This window comes from Equus przewalskii, chromosome 25 (genome assembly GCF_037783145.1).
Source record: "Equus przewalskii isolate Varuska chromosome 25, EquPr2, whole genome shotgun sequence".
Classification (NCBI taxonomy): Eukaryota; Metazoa; Chordata; class Mammalia; order Perissodactyla; family Equidae; genus Equus; species Equus przewalskii.
Genome location: NC_091855.1, coordinates 10,389,478 through 10,405,613, shown reverse-complemented (window position 1 = coordinate 10,405,613; position 16,136 = coordinate 10,389,478). Strand labels below are relative to the sequence as shown.

At 39.1% G+C, this 16,136-nt stretch overlaps 1 protein-coding gene across 8 annotated transcripts in view; it reads right to left on the bottom strand.

The window, feature by feature from the left end:
- Positions 1–16,136, bottom strand: part of SYNE2 (spectrin repeat containing nuclear envelope protein 2) — a 296,791-nt gene that overhangs the window by 178,167 nt on the left and 102,488 nt on the right. For all 8 annotated transcript variants that reach the window (XM_070592938.1, XM_070592939.1, XM_070592940.1 and 5 more), the window contains 11 exons: positions 14,581–14,739; positions 14,115–14,288; positions 11,470–11,604; positions 9,910–10,068; positions 6,966–7,177; positions 6,759–6,849; positions 5,800–5,918; positions 5,448–5,574; positions 3,496–3,653; positions 2,492–2,639; positions 1,212–1,822 (listed from right to left, as the gene is read on the bottom strand). In XM_070592938.1, the coding sequence (XP_070449039.1) occupies positions 1,212–1,822; positions 2,492–2,639; positions 3,496–3,653; positions 5,448–5,574; positions 5,800–5,918; positions 6,759–6,849; positions 6,966–7,177; positions 9,910–10,068; positions 11,470–11,604; positions 14,115–14,288; positions 14,581–14,739 (2,093 nt within the window). The remainder of the gene's footprint in view (positions 1–1,211; positions 1,823–2,491; positions 2,640–3,495; positions 3,654–5,447; positions 5,575–5,799; positions 5,919–6,758; positions 6,850–6,965; positions 7,178–9,909; positions 10,069–11,469; positions 11,605–14,114; positions 14,289–14,580; positions 14,740–16,136) is intronic.

Sequence of the window (16,136 nt, the reverse complement as noted above, 5' to 3'; positions counted from 1 at the left end):
CCCTGTCCCACATTTGGCCTTTGTACCTTCTGCTCCCTCAGCCTGGAAGTCTCTTCCTCTAGATAGTCACTTACTTGTCCTCTCATCCCATCTTCCTCAAAGGTCACCTTCTCAGTAAAACTGTCCCTAACGACCCTATCTGAATTGCAACTCCCTCCTTCCTTCCTTAATTTTTCTCCATAGCTTTTATCACCATCAAGCATACTGAATATCTTACTCCTCCCACTAGATAATAAGCTCTATAAGGTGCAAGAATTTTTGTCTGTTTTGTTAACTGCTGAATCCCTGGTCCCTAAGAAAGTGCCTGGCAAACAATACATATTTGTTCTACAAACAATTCAATTAAAAATTAAAGCAATTTGTTACTTACAAATGCATTTTTTCATTTATAAATTAATATTTAATTATTACTTATTTATAAATATATAATAAAAATTTATTAACAATTAAATTATCAACCTAATTAGTTATTAGTTCAACACCTCATTAAGAATTAGGGCACTATAGGAATGAAAGTCTCATTGAGACTTAGGTCACAGGGAAATTTCAGGGGGAAGAGCTTGGTCAGCTGAAAAGCCACAGAGAACACTGAGCCTGAGAGACTAGAGGTGGAGGAGGAGACTGAAGGTAGGAGTGATTTAGAAAAGAGATTCTTGCAACATTTTCATTTTTAGGACCCGGAGGCCATACTCTGAAGGCCAAAATTAAAATAGCAGCACTCATATAGAAGGCTGCCAGCCTCAGTTTACTGCTCAGTCTTCAGAATCAACACTAACCTTAGCTTACCTCTTAAATTCAGCCCCATGTCCTCCCACTCATTCCCACTCTCATCCTGCTGGGAAGAGAGGAGGAGACCAAACAATGAAAGAAGCAGCATGGACAAGATGTGGCATGTGCATCTTCCACCACTTGTTTCTTTATTGACACATGTGTGGAATTTTCCAGGTCTTCCCCCATCATGAGAACTCCAAAATAAATACAAGGCAGTAAAGAGACTTTGAAGTAACTCATGAATCTAATACATATCTTATTTCACTACTCCTTTGTCCATGACCATGTACACTTGTTGAAAAGTCAACAGAAAAGAATGCTGAACACTGAATAGAGTGGATGGAATAGAAAGACATAGAAAGTATTTGGTTCACCTAACAGATATTTGAAAATACAGAGAAGTGTCATCCTGCACGGATATAGGCAGAAACCATACTTACCTTTGTTTCACAGCTGGAACGGTTGGATCCTTCAGACCAATTTTACTGATTTGATCGTGCACGTCTTGGATATTTTTCCGGAGTTCATTATTTTTGAAAATACAAGTCTCTAGTAACTTGTCTTCTTCAGTGAGTTCCTCCTGTGTGCCATAGCCACCTTTTTCAAATACGTTTTTGGACAAAGCATCAAGAAGTTTTTCACAAGAGCTGTCTTCACCCTGTTCAGCATCTTTAAAGCTTATATTAAGCATCTTCAAACATTCATCCAAATGTCTGGCCTTGTCTTTCATCACCTGGATTTCTCCCTCTTTCTTTCCTACTGTCAAAGTACTTTCTGGTTCCACCTGTGTCTCTGAGGCTGAAAGGTCTGTAACAAGCTCAGGAGAGAGTTCAGCTGTTCTCAGAGAAGCCAAAAAGTCTTCCAGCACTTTGAGGGCATCTTGACTCCTCTGCACCTTGTGGTTCATTTCTTCAAGTTGTGTTCTGTGTTCCAATATAATATTCTGTGTTACATGTAGATCAAGAGGGTGTAATTCCTTTAATGCAGAGTTGCACGACTGTTCCAAATTGTTACATATTTCAATCTGTTTTGCTATGGAATCTTGGATAGTCTAAAATAAAGGTAAGGAAAGCTGAAAAGACTGAGGCAAAAAAAGACAGTGAACGTCAGAAACTAACCTCAAATTATGTGACTACATTTGATCTAGAAACCTGCTTCTCAGTGTAACCAGGGCTCATAGTTTCTACAGAAGGAAACATTTTAATTATAAACGGTCAGATGGCCCAGCTGTTTCATTATCTCATCCTCTTCCTGATGTTTCAATCCCCAAAAGCAAACAGGTATATAAATATATTCCTTCGAGGAGAATAATTAGAGATTGAACTGTTGAGACATCTGTTTATAATCTGAAAAATAAAACTTAAGTGTTTTTTATTTAAGATGGGATATGGAATGAGTAAACTGCAGAATATGCTAATTTAAGCATATGGGTCTAGTACGATATTTAAGATTTTAGTCATTAGAGAAGGCATTCATAAGCCAGCCTTCATTTTGAATTCAAAGAAAATACCTCATTATTTACCCAGCATACCTACTTCCAAATTTGCAAGGAATTAAAGAGTTGAGAAATAAATACCAAGTCTAAATTAGTGAAGATCTTTCTCTCATGGCTTATATTCTAAACATATACTATTGATGTATAATTAACAATCCATAAACATGGGTAAATCTCTGAAGAATTGATTTATTCTATAAATATACTGTGATAACTTATATTTACCCCCAGGTGTTGATAAACGCCATCAGCATCACTGAGATGAAATTCTTGAATGGCCATTTCACGGAGGAGCAGGTCTGAGCCACAGAGAAGGAGCGATTCCTTCTCCACAGGTACCACAATCTGCAGTGCAGTCTCCAAAGACTCCATTCTGGGTGAAAAATAAACCAGGCATGAGGGAAAACACAGCAGAAAGATATCCTATAAAATATAGTAATGCTGTTAGTTAACCAAGAACAAAAAATAATTACCCAATAAAAATGCATACAATGATATATACAGATCATCACATTAAAACTCAAACCCAGCGATCCAAACTGCCGAAGAATGAGTTGTTTCCTATATTCAGATGTTCTTCATAGTTTAATAGATACCACACTGAATGGAAATGTTTTGTAAAACATACAAGGCTTTTCCTTCTTTTTTGAAATACAAAATACTGAATGTAATATAACTTTGCCTTGAAGACAAAGAAATCTCATTATGAATACTAGTTATTTTATTAGTAAAAATATAATAGAGTTCAAAGAATAGGCTCTACTGATAATAAGTTGAAAGGTGTGACTCTGGATTAATAACGTACAGACTCTGAGTCTCAGCTTCCTCCTACGTAAATGGGGATATGGACAGAGGACACACTTCCTGCATATAGGTGATGAAACAGTGCTCTCATTGTAGAAATGAGGAATCAAGGTCTAGAGGAATTATGGGACATGGCCAAATTCACGCCCAAGGGGGCACAGCGGGAAGAGCGTGGCCTTTGGAATTCAATAGACTACGTTCCACTGAAGGCTCTGGCCAGTGGTGTGGCTTGGTTGTCTCATTTAGCCTCCCTGAGCATCAGTTTCCTCATCAGTAAAATGCAGTTATAATGGTAGCCCATCTTACGGTTGTTGTGACAACTAAATTAAATAACATACTTGGTATAGTACTAGCCTAGCTTAAAATGGCATTTAAAAATTTTCTAAATTTAGTAAATTCATGGTTAATAGATCTCAGTATTATACCTGGTATTAAGACTCATCTGAAGCTCTCTTTCTTTTTCCTTTAAACTGTCTCTTGTCTTAATTATAAAAGGCTTCTGTACGTCACTCTCAAGTTCTTCTAACTTCAGTGAAGTGATTTCAAACTCTTTCCAGCAAGCATCAGTTTCATTTTTTAAGACCTAGGTGAAATGCATAAATTAATTTATCACCTAATGGGCTAACAGGCACAATTATTCTGTTCTTACAAAATGAGATGTTCACAAACTATGGACACAAACACACAGCTTCAGGTGAAAATACATTAGAAAAATATTTTCCAACCATCTACAAGTGAAGTATCTTTCAGGGAACAATGATATTAACTGTGCTCTCAGAAGACCCATTCTGTGAAGTCAAGGGAGTCAACATTACGACTGTCAAAGGAATCCAAACTCCCCCCTAAGTTAGGTGCACAGAATACAATTCAGAAAGATACATACAGATGTAAGAACAAATACTCTGTTTCCTGTAGATAATACATCTTTGTTTCTCCCTAAACCAAAAGAAAATGGAAGTGAACCAAAACAGCTTCTATCAGTTGAGAAGTGAACGAAATTAATTTATTATTTATAATTAAACATCTAAAAACTCTGTACTATTCCAGTTCCTTATCTTGGTTCTTAAAAAAAAAAAAGGCACTGCTACAGAATTTTACTGAGTGTTCATCTGTATAATTTGTTCTTCACTTTCCCCAAGGATTAGTACAGCTTTGCTAACCAGCTATTCAGTCACTGGGGTAAGGTCCCCAGACAGTTTTGTAATTATGATGAAAACGTGCTAAATCCATGACTTGAAGAACAGAGATTTTAATATATGAATTTTGCTTATTTAGATGGAAAATTGAGAGAAGCCAGATGGTAGAGGATGACTCAGGAAGTGGCATCATGAAAGGAAGATAAGTAGAAAATACAGGAGGCATTGGAAGAACCACCCAGGGCCCTTTTCTCCACCTGAGGGGTTTTCTGTGAGAGTTCCCTGTAATGCATTTCCAAGCATACAGCAAGAATGTTGCACTGCGATGCTCAGATCACCTTCAAACCAAGAAAGATATTTATCTGTAGAGCTTCCAATTGCTGTGCCCACCACCAGATAGAGTTTTTTTCTGTAGCTCCTGAGTCAAATGGAAGACTCTCTCTGATGGGTCTCCAGAAGATCATCCATCACTTAGAGTGAAAACTCCCTCCACTGTCTGCCCCTTTCTTATTGCCCAACATCAGAGAGACAATGTGACAACTTAGTCAAGATGAAGAATGATTAAAACATGAGACCGGCCTCGTGCCCAAGTGGTTAAGTTTGTGCGCTCCGCTTCGGCAGCCCAGGGTTTCACTGGTGCGGATCCTGGGCGTGGACATAGTACTGCTCATCAGGCCATGCTGAGGCAGCATGGCACATAGCTCAACCAGAAGGATCTACAACTAGAATACACAACTATGTGCTGGTGGGCTTTGGGGAAAAGAAGGGAAAAAAAAAAATGATTGGCAACAGATGTTAGCTCAGGTGCCAATCTAACAAAAAAAAGAATGATTAAAACAAATATTCAGAGTCACTGGTTTTTCATGTATTGTTAATTTTGGAGCAAAAGAAGCAGCATTTGTTGAAATTGCCTTCAAACATATTGTTTTGACCAATTCATTTGAAGCCCTCATCCTCATCCCAAGCACAATCCAAAACCCTGCAGGCCACAAGATCGAGAGTACCAAAGCAGAGCATGAGCAATAACTTAGGATCCTGAACCAAAGTCTCTCCTGGGTTTGGTACTTGAATGCAAATCACTTTCTGGAATCAGGCGACATTAGAAATGCAATCCGACAAAGAGAGCACTTTGGAAACACCTCACATATGTGACCTCAACAAAAATGGTAAAGTCCATACTTACGGTGATATTATTTTCTAATAAAAGAGATAACTAGAGGAAAAATATTTCCAGTAATTACCTGTAGATCTGTCAGTTTTTCCTGCAGACAAGTGCTACTCCTGTCCCTGTCACTCGAGAAATCAGAAGTAATCCTGAATTTGCTGTTTTGCAGGTGTAGTTCAAGAGTTTCTCTGTGAGTTTCATACCTGAGAAAAAAATTAAATGCGATGTTACTTAATTTTAAAAATAAGACAAAAATTTTTTAAATTACTACCAATTGTGCACGAAGAAATCCCAGGGGATTTCTATCAAAGTTATTGGACCACATGCAAAAATTATGACTGAAGGATGATAAAAACTTATTAAAATATAACATATTTGCATTGATGAAAGATTTTTGATGGATTGTCCAGTTGTTTAAAAGAGTTTACCTCTGTAGTAAACTATTTGTGGACGCACTGTGATCCTTTCCATGCTTCTCCATAATGCTTTCTTCCTGTGGAGGATTCAACTCAGATTCCGGGGTAAAGTTCTTAACCGAGTCCATTGCCTAGGCAAATATGCAAAGTAGTAAACCAAATAGCTTCAATATACTTAATAGTCTGGAAGAGATAAACACTTTATGATACAAAGGGATATCATTGATTCTTTCTACCCCAAACCAGGAGATAATACGATGAGGTTTCTCAGCTCAGAGAAAGGCCTTCCCAGAGAACAGAGGAGATTTGTTAGACTGAGTCTCACCATCTAATCGGTAAGTCAGCAGGGGAAAGGAGGTCTCCCAACCCCCAAATTTTTTTTCTTCCTGCGACCACATAGCTGTAGTCAAAAGCAGACAGAAGCCCAGCAGGCAGAAGCAAACCTTGAAAACAAACACATCTCATTCCTTCCCCACGCCTTCTGACTAGCAGTCTGGCCTGGGGTATACAGTAAAGGCCCTCTTACCTAGAATTCAAGAATTTACAAAATTCAATTCCCAAGGATGAAAGACAGTATAATGAGGAAAAGTTTAATGAGAAAAAGACACATGACAAATGAACTAGATCGTCTCAGCGAAGCTGAGGTATCTGTACGGATTAGACCCAACCTCTTGTACCCTCAATAGCAGCACGCACAGACAACGTGTACTCATAACGGCTCAAAATGGGCTCTTTTTCAAAGAACTCTTTGTTCCTCAGAGCAAGATTAAGTTATGTTTATTACAGCTCTCGTTCATTGTATTCTAATTCTTAGAAAAGCCGTCTTCCTTGAATTATTTAAGTGGGAATTCTCAGCTGATGGAAACAATCAGATAATTAAAACCAACACTTAATTAATGAGAAGTGGATTGCTGTACACTTGGCCTTTTTCATTGGGTTTACTTCTGAAATACATTATCCACATTTAACACCTTTTCAGTTGATGGCTGATCATCTGATTCTGCAGATGGCACCTCACTGTGGGCATTCCTTCCTCCATTCTCAGATGTGTTCGTGGTCCCCCTAGGAAGGAATCAAAACCGCATATTAAAATGGAGAAAAACGAAGCCTAAAAGAAAATGAATACTACTCCATGTCATTTGATTTTGCAAGAGACTTTATGTCGTTTAAGCACTAACTTGTTCTTCGATGTGCCTCCCACCGTAGGTTGCAGTGTCATATGAATCTCAGAAGCGCATTTCCGAAGTCTTTCTATCTTTTGTTCATAATCTTTAAGCACTCTCCTCATTTCTTGTTGACTCTTCTGCGAAGTCAGCTCTTCACACAGCTCCCGCAGGACATTCATGTGGTGATCAAGCTGGTACAGACTGCCTTCCTCAGAAAAGCAGGCCTGACAGAGGAGAAGAGCAGGAAATGTGTTTCAAATGAGTTTACATAATTAGTCCATGAGGATTAGAAACTAACAGATGTGTGTGACTTGAACAACACATTCTTATTCAGGCCTGTCCACTGTGTGCCTGGGGTAGCAACTGGCACCAGAGAAACAAAGATGAAGAAGTCAGCCCTAAAGGGGTTTGCCCAGCCCGGTAACACAGTGAAGGAAACCAGAATACAGTAGGTCCCCTTATCTGTGGTTTTGCTTTCCACCATTTCAATTACCCACGGTCAACCACAGTCTGAAAATATTAAACGGAAAATTCCAGAAATAAACAATTTATAAGTTTAAATTATGCACCATTCTGAGTAGCACGATGAAATCTTATGCTAGCCTGCACCAAGACATGACTCATCCCTTTGTCCAGCGTACCCACCCTGTATACACGGCCCACCCAGTTACCAAATTGACTGTGGGGGTATCGATTGCAGTGCCTGTGTTCAAGTAACACTTGAGTTACTTAAAAATGGCCCCAAAGCACAAGAGTAGTGATGCTGGCAATTCGGATATGCCAAAGAGAAGCCATAGAGTGCTTCCTTTAAGTGAAAAGCTGAAAATTCTTCACTTAATAAGGAAAGAAAAACAATGGTACACTAAGATCTACGTTAACTTTTACTACAATATATTGTTATAATCGTCCCATTTTATTATTTGTTATTGTTGTTAATCTTTTACTGTGCCTAACATAAATTAAACTTTGTCATAGGTATGCATATATAGGAAAAAATAGTACCCATAGGGTTCAGTCTGTCAGTGGTTTCAGGGTCTTGGAACATATCCCGTATGGATCTGGGGGGACTACTGCATGTCACTCCAAAATATGCCTCTTTGACATGAAAATTATTTTGAGCTGAAGGCAATTAACAAGCAGTAAATACAGAAAAACTCCCCGTTTTCTGCCCTAAAGCAGGAAATAAAGCCTCATTTTACTGGAGACAAACTCTTAGCAGCCCAGAGACAGCACCAGAGGAAGCTGCACACAAATCTTGTTAAACTCACCCTCATCTTCCTACTGACTTCCTCCCCATTCACCAACCCCAGCCCAAACCCTTTGTCTCATCAAATCTTGACAAACTGACTGTTTCTTTGCCTGAGAGGTATAAAAGCTTCCAGCTCTAGTCACTTCTTTGAGTCTTGTGGAGGCTCCCATGCACATGCCAAAATTAAATAAAATGTGTATGCTTTTCTCCTGTTAATCTGCCTTTGTCAGTTTAATTTTCAGACCCAGCCAGTGACCCTAAGAGGATGGAGGAAGACTTTTTCCTCTCCTACAGCAGATACACAAATAATTAACATATAGTGTGACAAGTGCTATGACAGAGCCACTACCTGCCTGAAGGAATCACACAGAGCCTACTTCACATGAGGGAACCTCCTGAGCTAGACACAGAAAGTACAAGTCCGAGTCCTCCCAGGATAAGGGGAGAAGGTCACCCCTGCAGAAGCAGCAGCCACGAGAGGAAAAGTTCCAGATGTTCTGAAAGGACAAATAGGCTAGCGTGGAGGGCATGGCACAGGAGAAGTGACAAGGAAGGCGTGTCCTGGGGCCAGACTGTGAAGGGTCTGCATGGCCTTCTAAGGAGATGTCCTGGGAGTAATAATGGTCAGCCAATGACATAAGATCTGTGGTTCAAAGGGATCACTCTGGTGATGAGTCTGGAAGATGGTGAACCATCATCATACTGAGAAAACAAACCAGGTTAGGGAAGTGACCACATGGATGGAAAGGAAGGAAAAGCAGCAGCTGTTCTGAAGAGTAAAGGCTGGACCTGGCAACTGAGCCATTAAGGCTGAGTGGGAAGGAGAGGAAGGCAGTTCTGAGACGGCAGTGCCTTTCATAGCAGGACAGATAAGAGGAAGGAAAGTCTGAGAGGAGATATTCTTGGTTGGTTTTGGACATGCTGAATGTGAGGTCTCTGAAGAACACCAGTGATATCTACTACTGAGAAACAGAACCTGGAGCTCAGGGGACAGGACAGAGCTGGAGACAAAGATTTACGCACCATCATTGTAGAGAGGGCAGTCAAAACCCCAAAGTGCACAAAATTGCCTAGAACAAGCATGAAATTAGCCAAAAATGGAGACCTCCCCCCAAACTAAAACATTAAGATAACACAAGAAAAAAAGAGAAATTTGTGAAGGATGCTCAAAAGAAGCTCCCTCCGCCTCTCCCAGCCCCCGAAAAATAAGGAAAAGCAAGAGGATTGATATTGGGAGAGTCACAGTAGTAGACAGTTTAAAAGAAATGAAAAGAGGGGTCACTACTGTCACATATGTAGAAGCAATCAAATCGGATGGAACCGAAAAGAGATCATTAGACTGGCCCCTGCTGGTTTACATCCTGATTTGCTATCTTTCACAAAAGCTGAGCTTCTGAGGACACCATGTCCTCACCTGTGGCTACTTCAGCAGCAGGTGACACCCAACTAGAGTGTCAAAAACAAGGGTCACTGAGACATATCAAGGGAAGTCATGAAATATTAACTCAATGCTGAATTTTTTCACTTCTAAAAAGCAAGACGCACAGGCTCTAGTTAGAACTTGAACCACATAAGGGATAATCCCCAAGGGATGAGAGAGCCGAAGTAATTTTCAGAGCAGAGTTAATCCCAGGCCAAGGACACACACAACTATTTAGGATAAACCCCAAAACGATGGCAAAACGTAAATGAAATCAGGTTGTTTACCTCATGCTCCTTGATGAGACCCTTTGTCCTTCCTCTGCGAATTAGTTTCTTTTCTTTAGTTATTTGTTTTTCAAGTTTCGAAATATTGTCACTAAGTTTTCCTTTTTCAATGTCTATTTTTAGTTGTTGAATATACAAAGCCATTTCATGATGAAGAGACTGCAAAAAAGCCAAAGGTACATATTAACCATGGGAACAGAAAATATTGAAAAGATTTTCATTAGAAACACAGAAATACTTGTTGTAACAAAGGACAGAAACAGAGTGTAAAAGAAATTCTGACTCATCCTTGTATCTTTGGGGAGGATGTTTTAAAATATACCAGACCCATAAACATATATATTTTTTCTTTCTAACAACTAAAAATGTGTTTTAGCTGTGAGAGACACTGTTAAGAGAATTAAAAGACAAGCTGCAGAATGGGAGAAAATAGATACACAACATATCTCTGAGCCTATGGAGAATTAGTAAATAACTACAACATCTATCCTGTATGGGATTCTGGAACAGATGAAAAACGACATTACAGGAAAACTGAAACTGTGCAAATATGAATAAAGTATAAACCTTAGCTAATAATGTATCAATATTAGTCCATTAATTGTAACAAAGGTACTATATGAATATAAGATGTTTGTAATAGGGGAAACTGGGTGTGGGGTATGCTAGTATTCTCTGTGCTGTCTTTGTAATAATTCTGTAAATCTAAAATTGTTCTAAAATAAAGAAGTTTATTTTTAAATGTGTTTTAAGAGGAACTTTAACAGTAGATATTCAGTTACCATAGTCTCTCTCTTTGTGTGTGTGTATACATATTATGTATACACACACACAATCACCTTTAACACTAAATACCATTTACTGAGCACACACTTTGTGGCAGGTGCTTTATATAAATCCTTGTGACAATCCTGCCAAGGAGGTGGGGTCATTCCCATCCTACCTGTGAGGCTCCCAGAAGTAAAGTAACCTGACCAGCTGCAGCCAGCTCTGTCTGCCACCACAGCCTACACCTGTTTTGCTGTGAAACTCTGTATGTGTGCACGTGTCAACATGTTGTCTCAGTCGGGACCCAACTAGCAAACCAGGAAACACTAAATCTTTAACGCAGAGGGAATTAAATGCAGGGACTTGATTACACAACAGATGAAAGCCAGAGGGGTCAGTAAGGCAATCCAGAGATTAGCACTGGCAGAAAGCTGCGCCCATCCTTGGGCTGGAGGCTTCAGTGGTGCATAGGCAGAAGAGCCATCCACCAGAAGCTGGAAGCCTGGAACCGGCAGCCGGGGAGATGCAGCTGCCAGAGACACTGCCCACGAGAGGGAGGGAAACAAAGTCTTTGCGTGCTCCCTTTCTCCCCTCCAGTCCCCCTCTAATCGCCAAACAGAGTTGTCATTGGCTGAACACAGTCAGAAGGTAGCTGACGTGGGGCCTGGGAACCACAGACTGCAGGACCAGCTCCTCTGCCATACAGAGCAGGCAGGGGGACAGCCCTGATGACAAACAGGCCCAGGGTCAGCTCTACAAGCACAAGTCCCAGATGCATACACAAGTTCTTACCTCCCACTTGGCACAGACATCTCCACTCTTTTCTTCCAAAGACAGCTTTACATCCTCGGTTACATTAGTTTTCAGTTCTTCAACAGCTTTCAAATACTTGGCCAGGCTTTTAGTGTTAAAAATTATTAGCGCTTCCTAAAAAAAGAAATGCAAACAGCAACATGGAAGCCTCATTAAACTGCCAAATCCTCAAAGCTCATTTTGGTAGGTCTTTAACAGGTAGAACCAGGATGGGACTCTCTGAAGACTATTTAAAGTTAGGCAAGGCTTTTGTTTGTAAATTAAGTCTGATATTCCTTTTGCATCTCTTGAATTATCTTGAAAAGAACTGCAAAATATTTATTATTCAAATGCAGTTGCACATTTGAGGCTCAAAGACTTCTTTAAGATATTTAAAATGATTTTTGTTACCTCTTTGATAAATAATCAAAAGGCTTATTATGATGCAGAATAATGAGCCACTGGTAATGGTTCCTCTAAAGTTCTTAAGCATTGAGCAGATGACCATACTTCATAAGCAATACAACATTAAGAGTATACCCTCATGTATTAGCGATCAGTGTTGCAATAAGACACAATTTACAGTAGGGCTAATATGGGAAATATTTAATATAGTGCATAAGCACTTTTATGCTGCAAGGAGGCAGCATGACCTTATCACGGGCTTCAAAGTTTTGCCCAGGAGCAACCACACTGGCAGTCCTGTCCCAGGGAAGGAGCAGCAGTGGGCAGGGATGGGACTGCCTTGCCAGGAATGTGTCTGCTCCTTACTTCACACTTACCTGCTCTTATAGAGTATTACCGGGCAATACTCTGTAAGAGCAGAAACCTGCCTTAGGTAATTAGTGAATGACAGAACAAAGAACAGGTTAGGGCCTATGAAAGAAGCAGAAAACCTATAGGAGACAAGAAGACGAAAGTAATTCTCGGGGAGAAGGCATTTAAGCAGGGTGGGAATTCATTCATACACTCACTGCACCTTTATTAGGGGCCTACAGCAGAAAAGATACAAGGCCAAGCCCAAGGGACCTTCTCCAAGGCCAGATTTAAGACCTAGGGAGCCACTCTTACCCTCTAGGCTGGCAGAGAGCTCCTACAACCCAAGTCCCTGGAGTCGCAGGGGTCTCGGAGCAGTACCTGGCAGGGCAGGGGTCTTGCTTCTGCTGTGGAAATGGATCTACTTCACTAAATGCAAGAGGCCAAAAGGGGAATCCCTGACCTCAGACTCCAAAGGAAGATGGTCCGGGAGAGGAAAATGCTGCGAGAACTGACACCTCTAACTCTTCTGCCTGGTAGCGGAGGGGCCTGGAGCCTCTGTGTACCTTTTCCTTCTCCTTTTCCTGAGCTGACCATATCTACCCTCTTGAAATCCAGCCTAGTGATTATTTAAAAGAACCTTTGACCCTGTAAGATTAATTCAGCACTCTCAGCAACCTGAGAGTAAAACTGGGGAAACAACAGCGGAATTGGTCAAAGTTGGTGGCTAGCAAAGAGCAAATAGCATAGATCAAGCAGGTGAGGGCTTTGAGGCTGTGGGAAAAGCAATGTTGAAATGGCTGATCATAGGGTCTAGTATGGTTAACAACGAAAAAGGCCAAAATAGGGTTGAGGCCCAGGAAAGAGAAGGGGGCCACAATGAGAAGGAAGAGAGGCTCCTGTGGGAGGTCCTTTTCCTAAAAAGAATGGGAGCAGCAGCGCTGGGAATATCGCTTTACTCCATCTTTATCTCCCCCAAAAGCTTGCTCATTTTAAATGTTGAGCGAGTATGTTAAATGTTGGATGAATGAATGAACGGAAACACACACATTACTCACGGGGAGAGACCTCGCTTTACTTGTACTTCTTATCCCCCCACGCTCCTCCCCCCGGGTTAATCAACAGTGAGTCTCTGCTTTAGATACATCTTAAGCCATGAAAAAGCAGCCTAAAACTGTTCCCATACAAAACATTATTGGATGTTTACCCATAAGCATATGTCCATAAATAACTTTTATCAAATCATTTTAATAATAAAAGCATTATTTTACATTTGGAGAATTTTAACTACTCCAAGTATGTTCATATCCCTTATTTTCATTTAAAGACACAACAATTTGGGCAGCTGGATGGCACTAGAATTATTATGCTCATTTTATTGACTAAAAAAGCCAGAGAAATTAAATTCTCGTTCAAGGTCATAGTCACTGTGTCTTTACACTTTTCCTGAGTCCACTGGTGGATCTACAATAAAATTTGAATTAAAAAAATTCTTCATTTGGTTGTTTATTTTTAAGAGTCTCTGAGGAACAATGCATAAAACTGGGAAATTTTGAAGAGTTACAAAGCCAGGCAAACTTTAATCGCTGAGGGCCTAGTGGTTACAGTTCAGTGAGCTCCACTTCGGCGGCCTGGGTTCAGTTCCCGAGCACAGAACCACTCCGCTCGTCTATCAGTAGCCATGCTGTGGTGACGGCTCACACAGAGGACTAGAAGGACTTACCACTAGAAAATATGACTATGGACTAGGGCTTTGGGGAGGGGGAAAAAACCCCACTAAAAGTTACAGTAACTTTGAATATAATTACAGTGATGGAAACATCTTGATTTCAAATGAGATAGGTAGCTAACAATAAATATCCCACATTTGATGGTTGAAAGAGCCCCACCTTGTATTTTGAAATTAGTCCACTCCGGCTCTCTCTTTGGGCAAGTAACTGCTCAGCCCTCGTAATGTATGATTCAAGTTCCTTCTGTAATTCTTCCATCTTCAGCCTGACATCCAGCTCTGGTGAAACATCAGTTGAGTTCTTCAACACTGCAACTAATTTTACCATATTAATCTGTGAAGACACAATATTGTCAACTTAACGCTTGGTTCAACTCCTTAGAAAATTCATAAGTTAAATATTTTTTTGGAGTAGCAACTCCTATTTTCCCACTAGACATAAAAATATCCTATTTGTTATATTGATATTTTTCAATAGGCTCTAACTTATAAAGAAATAAATATAATGCAAAAGCTATATTTAACAAAACATTTCCAAACTACAGGGCAATCCCTCCTTCCCTGTCTTCCCACTGACCATCCAGTTTTAAAGACTAAATTCACCAAATAGAGAATATTAAAGAGACCTGGACTTTCTCCTTAGCTTCTTGAATCTTTGCCTGAAGCCCAGCCGTGAGAACATGTTGGAAAGATTCCTGGCTTGAAACATTTTGCACATCCATTTGTAATGTATCTTCAGTTCTAGACACAAGCTCTTCGTACATAGAGCCTTTGGCAATAAGATGCTATTAAAGCAAATTAAAGTGAGATCACAATAAATATTCTGATTATATGTTAAAGATTAACCTTAAAAAATCTCATCAGGTAATCATAAAAAGTTAATTATTAATCCAAAATGAGGCAAATTTATATTCTAAAAAATGTTGTTCTAAAAATCCATTTGGAAATTTTATATTAATACTGATTCTGAGTAACATAGTCTTTTATAGATTATTCTTTATGTACTAAGCACTTTAATAAAATAAAAACTAGAAGTAATACAATGCAAATGGAGAGAAAATAAGTTGAGAGAGAAGTAATAAATCTTAAAATGCAGTTGTTCTAAGTCAAATCAATCCTTAGAAAACTGAATAAATGTTAGTGGAGAAAACGGCTATTGGAAAATAATCTTTATAGAACCATGCTTTGTAGTACATACCAAAAATACAAAGTTCAAATGGATCAGAAAGTTATATATAAAATATGAAACTACAAAAAGAAGAAATTATCCATGAAAATTGATCTGCTCTCTGGATGTGGAGGGCCTTTTCAGCACAAGAGTAGAGATAGAAACGACTACAGCAATATAAAAATTTTCTATGTGAAATAAAATAAACAACTTAAAAGTCAACAACTTAGTAAAAATATCTGGCACACAAATGAAAATGGTTCAGGTTTCAAAGAGCTCATAAATTCAATGCAATAAATTCAATAAGAAAAGTACTAAGATCCCAAGGAAAATTCAGAAAATACAAAAACAGGTAATTTACAGAAACAAAAGGCTAATGAATAGTTCACTCTCACATGTAATCAAAAATGTACAAATTAAAATAACAACGAAGTACCATTTTTCAGCTGTCAAATTGGCAAAAAAATGTTTTAATTACAACTCAAGGGTGGCATGTGTGGGATATAACAGAAATTATATTGTGTGATATCAACTATGTAAGCGTTGATCTTATTTATGGTAGGGTAGTGGAATTACGGTGATTTTAATTTTCTTCTTTATACTTACACGCATTATTTAAATGTTCAGAAATTAGCATATTCATTTATAATTTCAATTTTTTTGTCTTTCTAATTATAAAACGAACAAAAGGTAGTGTGAAAAACTCGAACAAGAATAGAAAGGTACAGCATGCAAAGAAAAAGTTCATCTTCTTTCCCATCCCTCCCTTAGCTGTCATTTAATTGATCATTCACACATTCATTTAAAAAATACCTATTTTATATTTACTATGTATCAGGAAACACACTAGGTGCTCAGCATAATGCAGGATCAAGACAGAGTTAGTTATCTGTATCTCCTTACAGGCATTTTTCTATGGATATAAAAGCATAAAAAAACAACTATTTTAAAAAGCACAAAAAGGATTGCATCACCCATACTGTTCAATGACCTGCATTTCTTACTTTACAATAT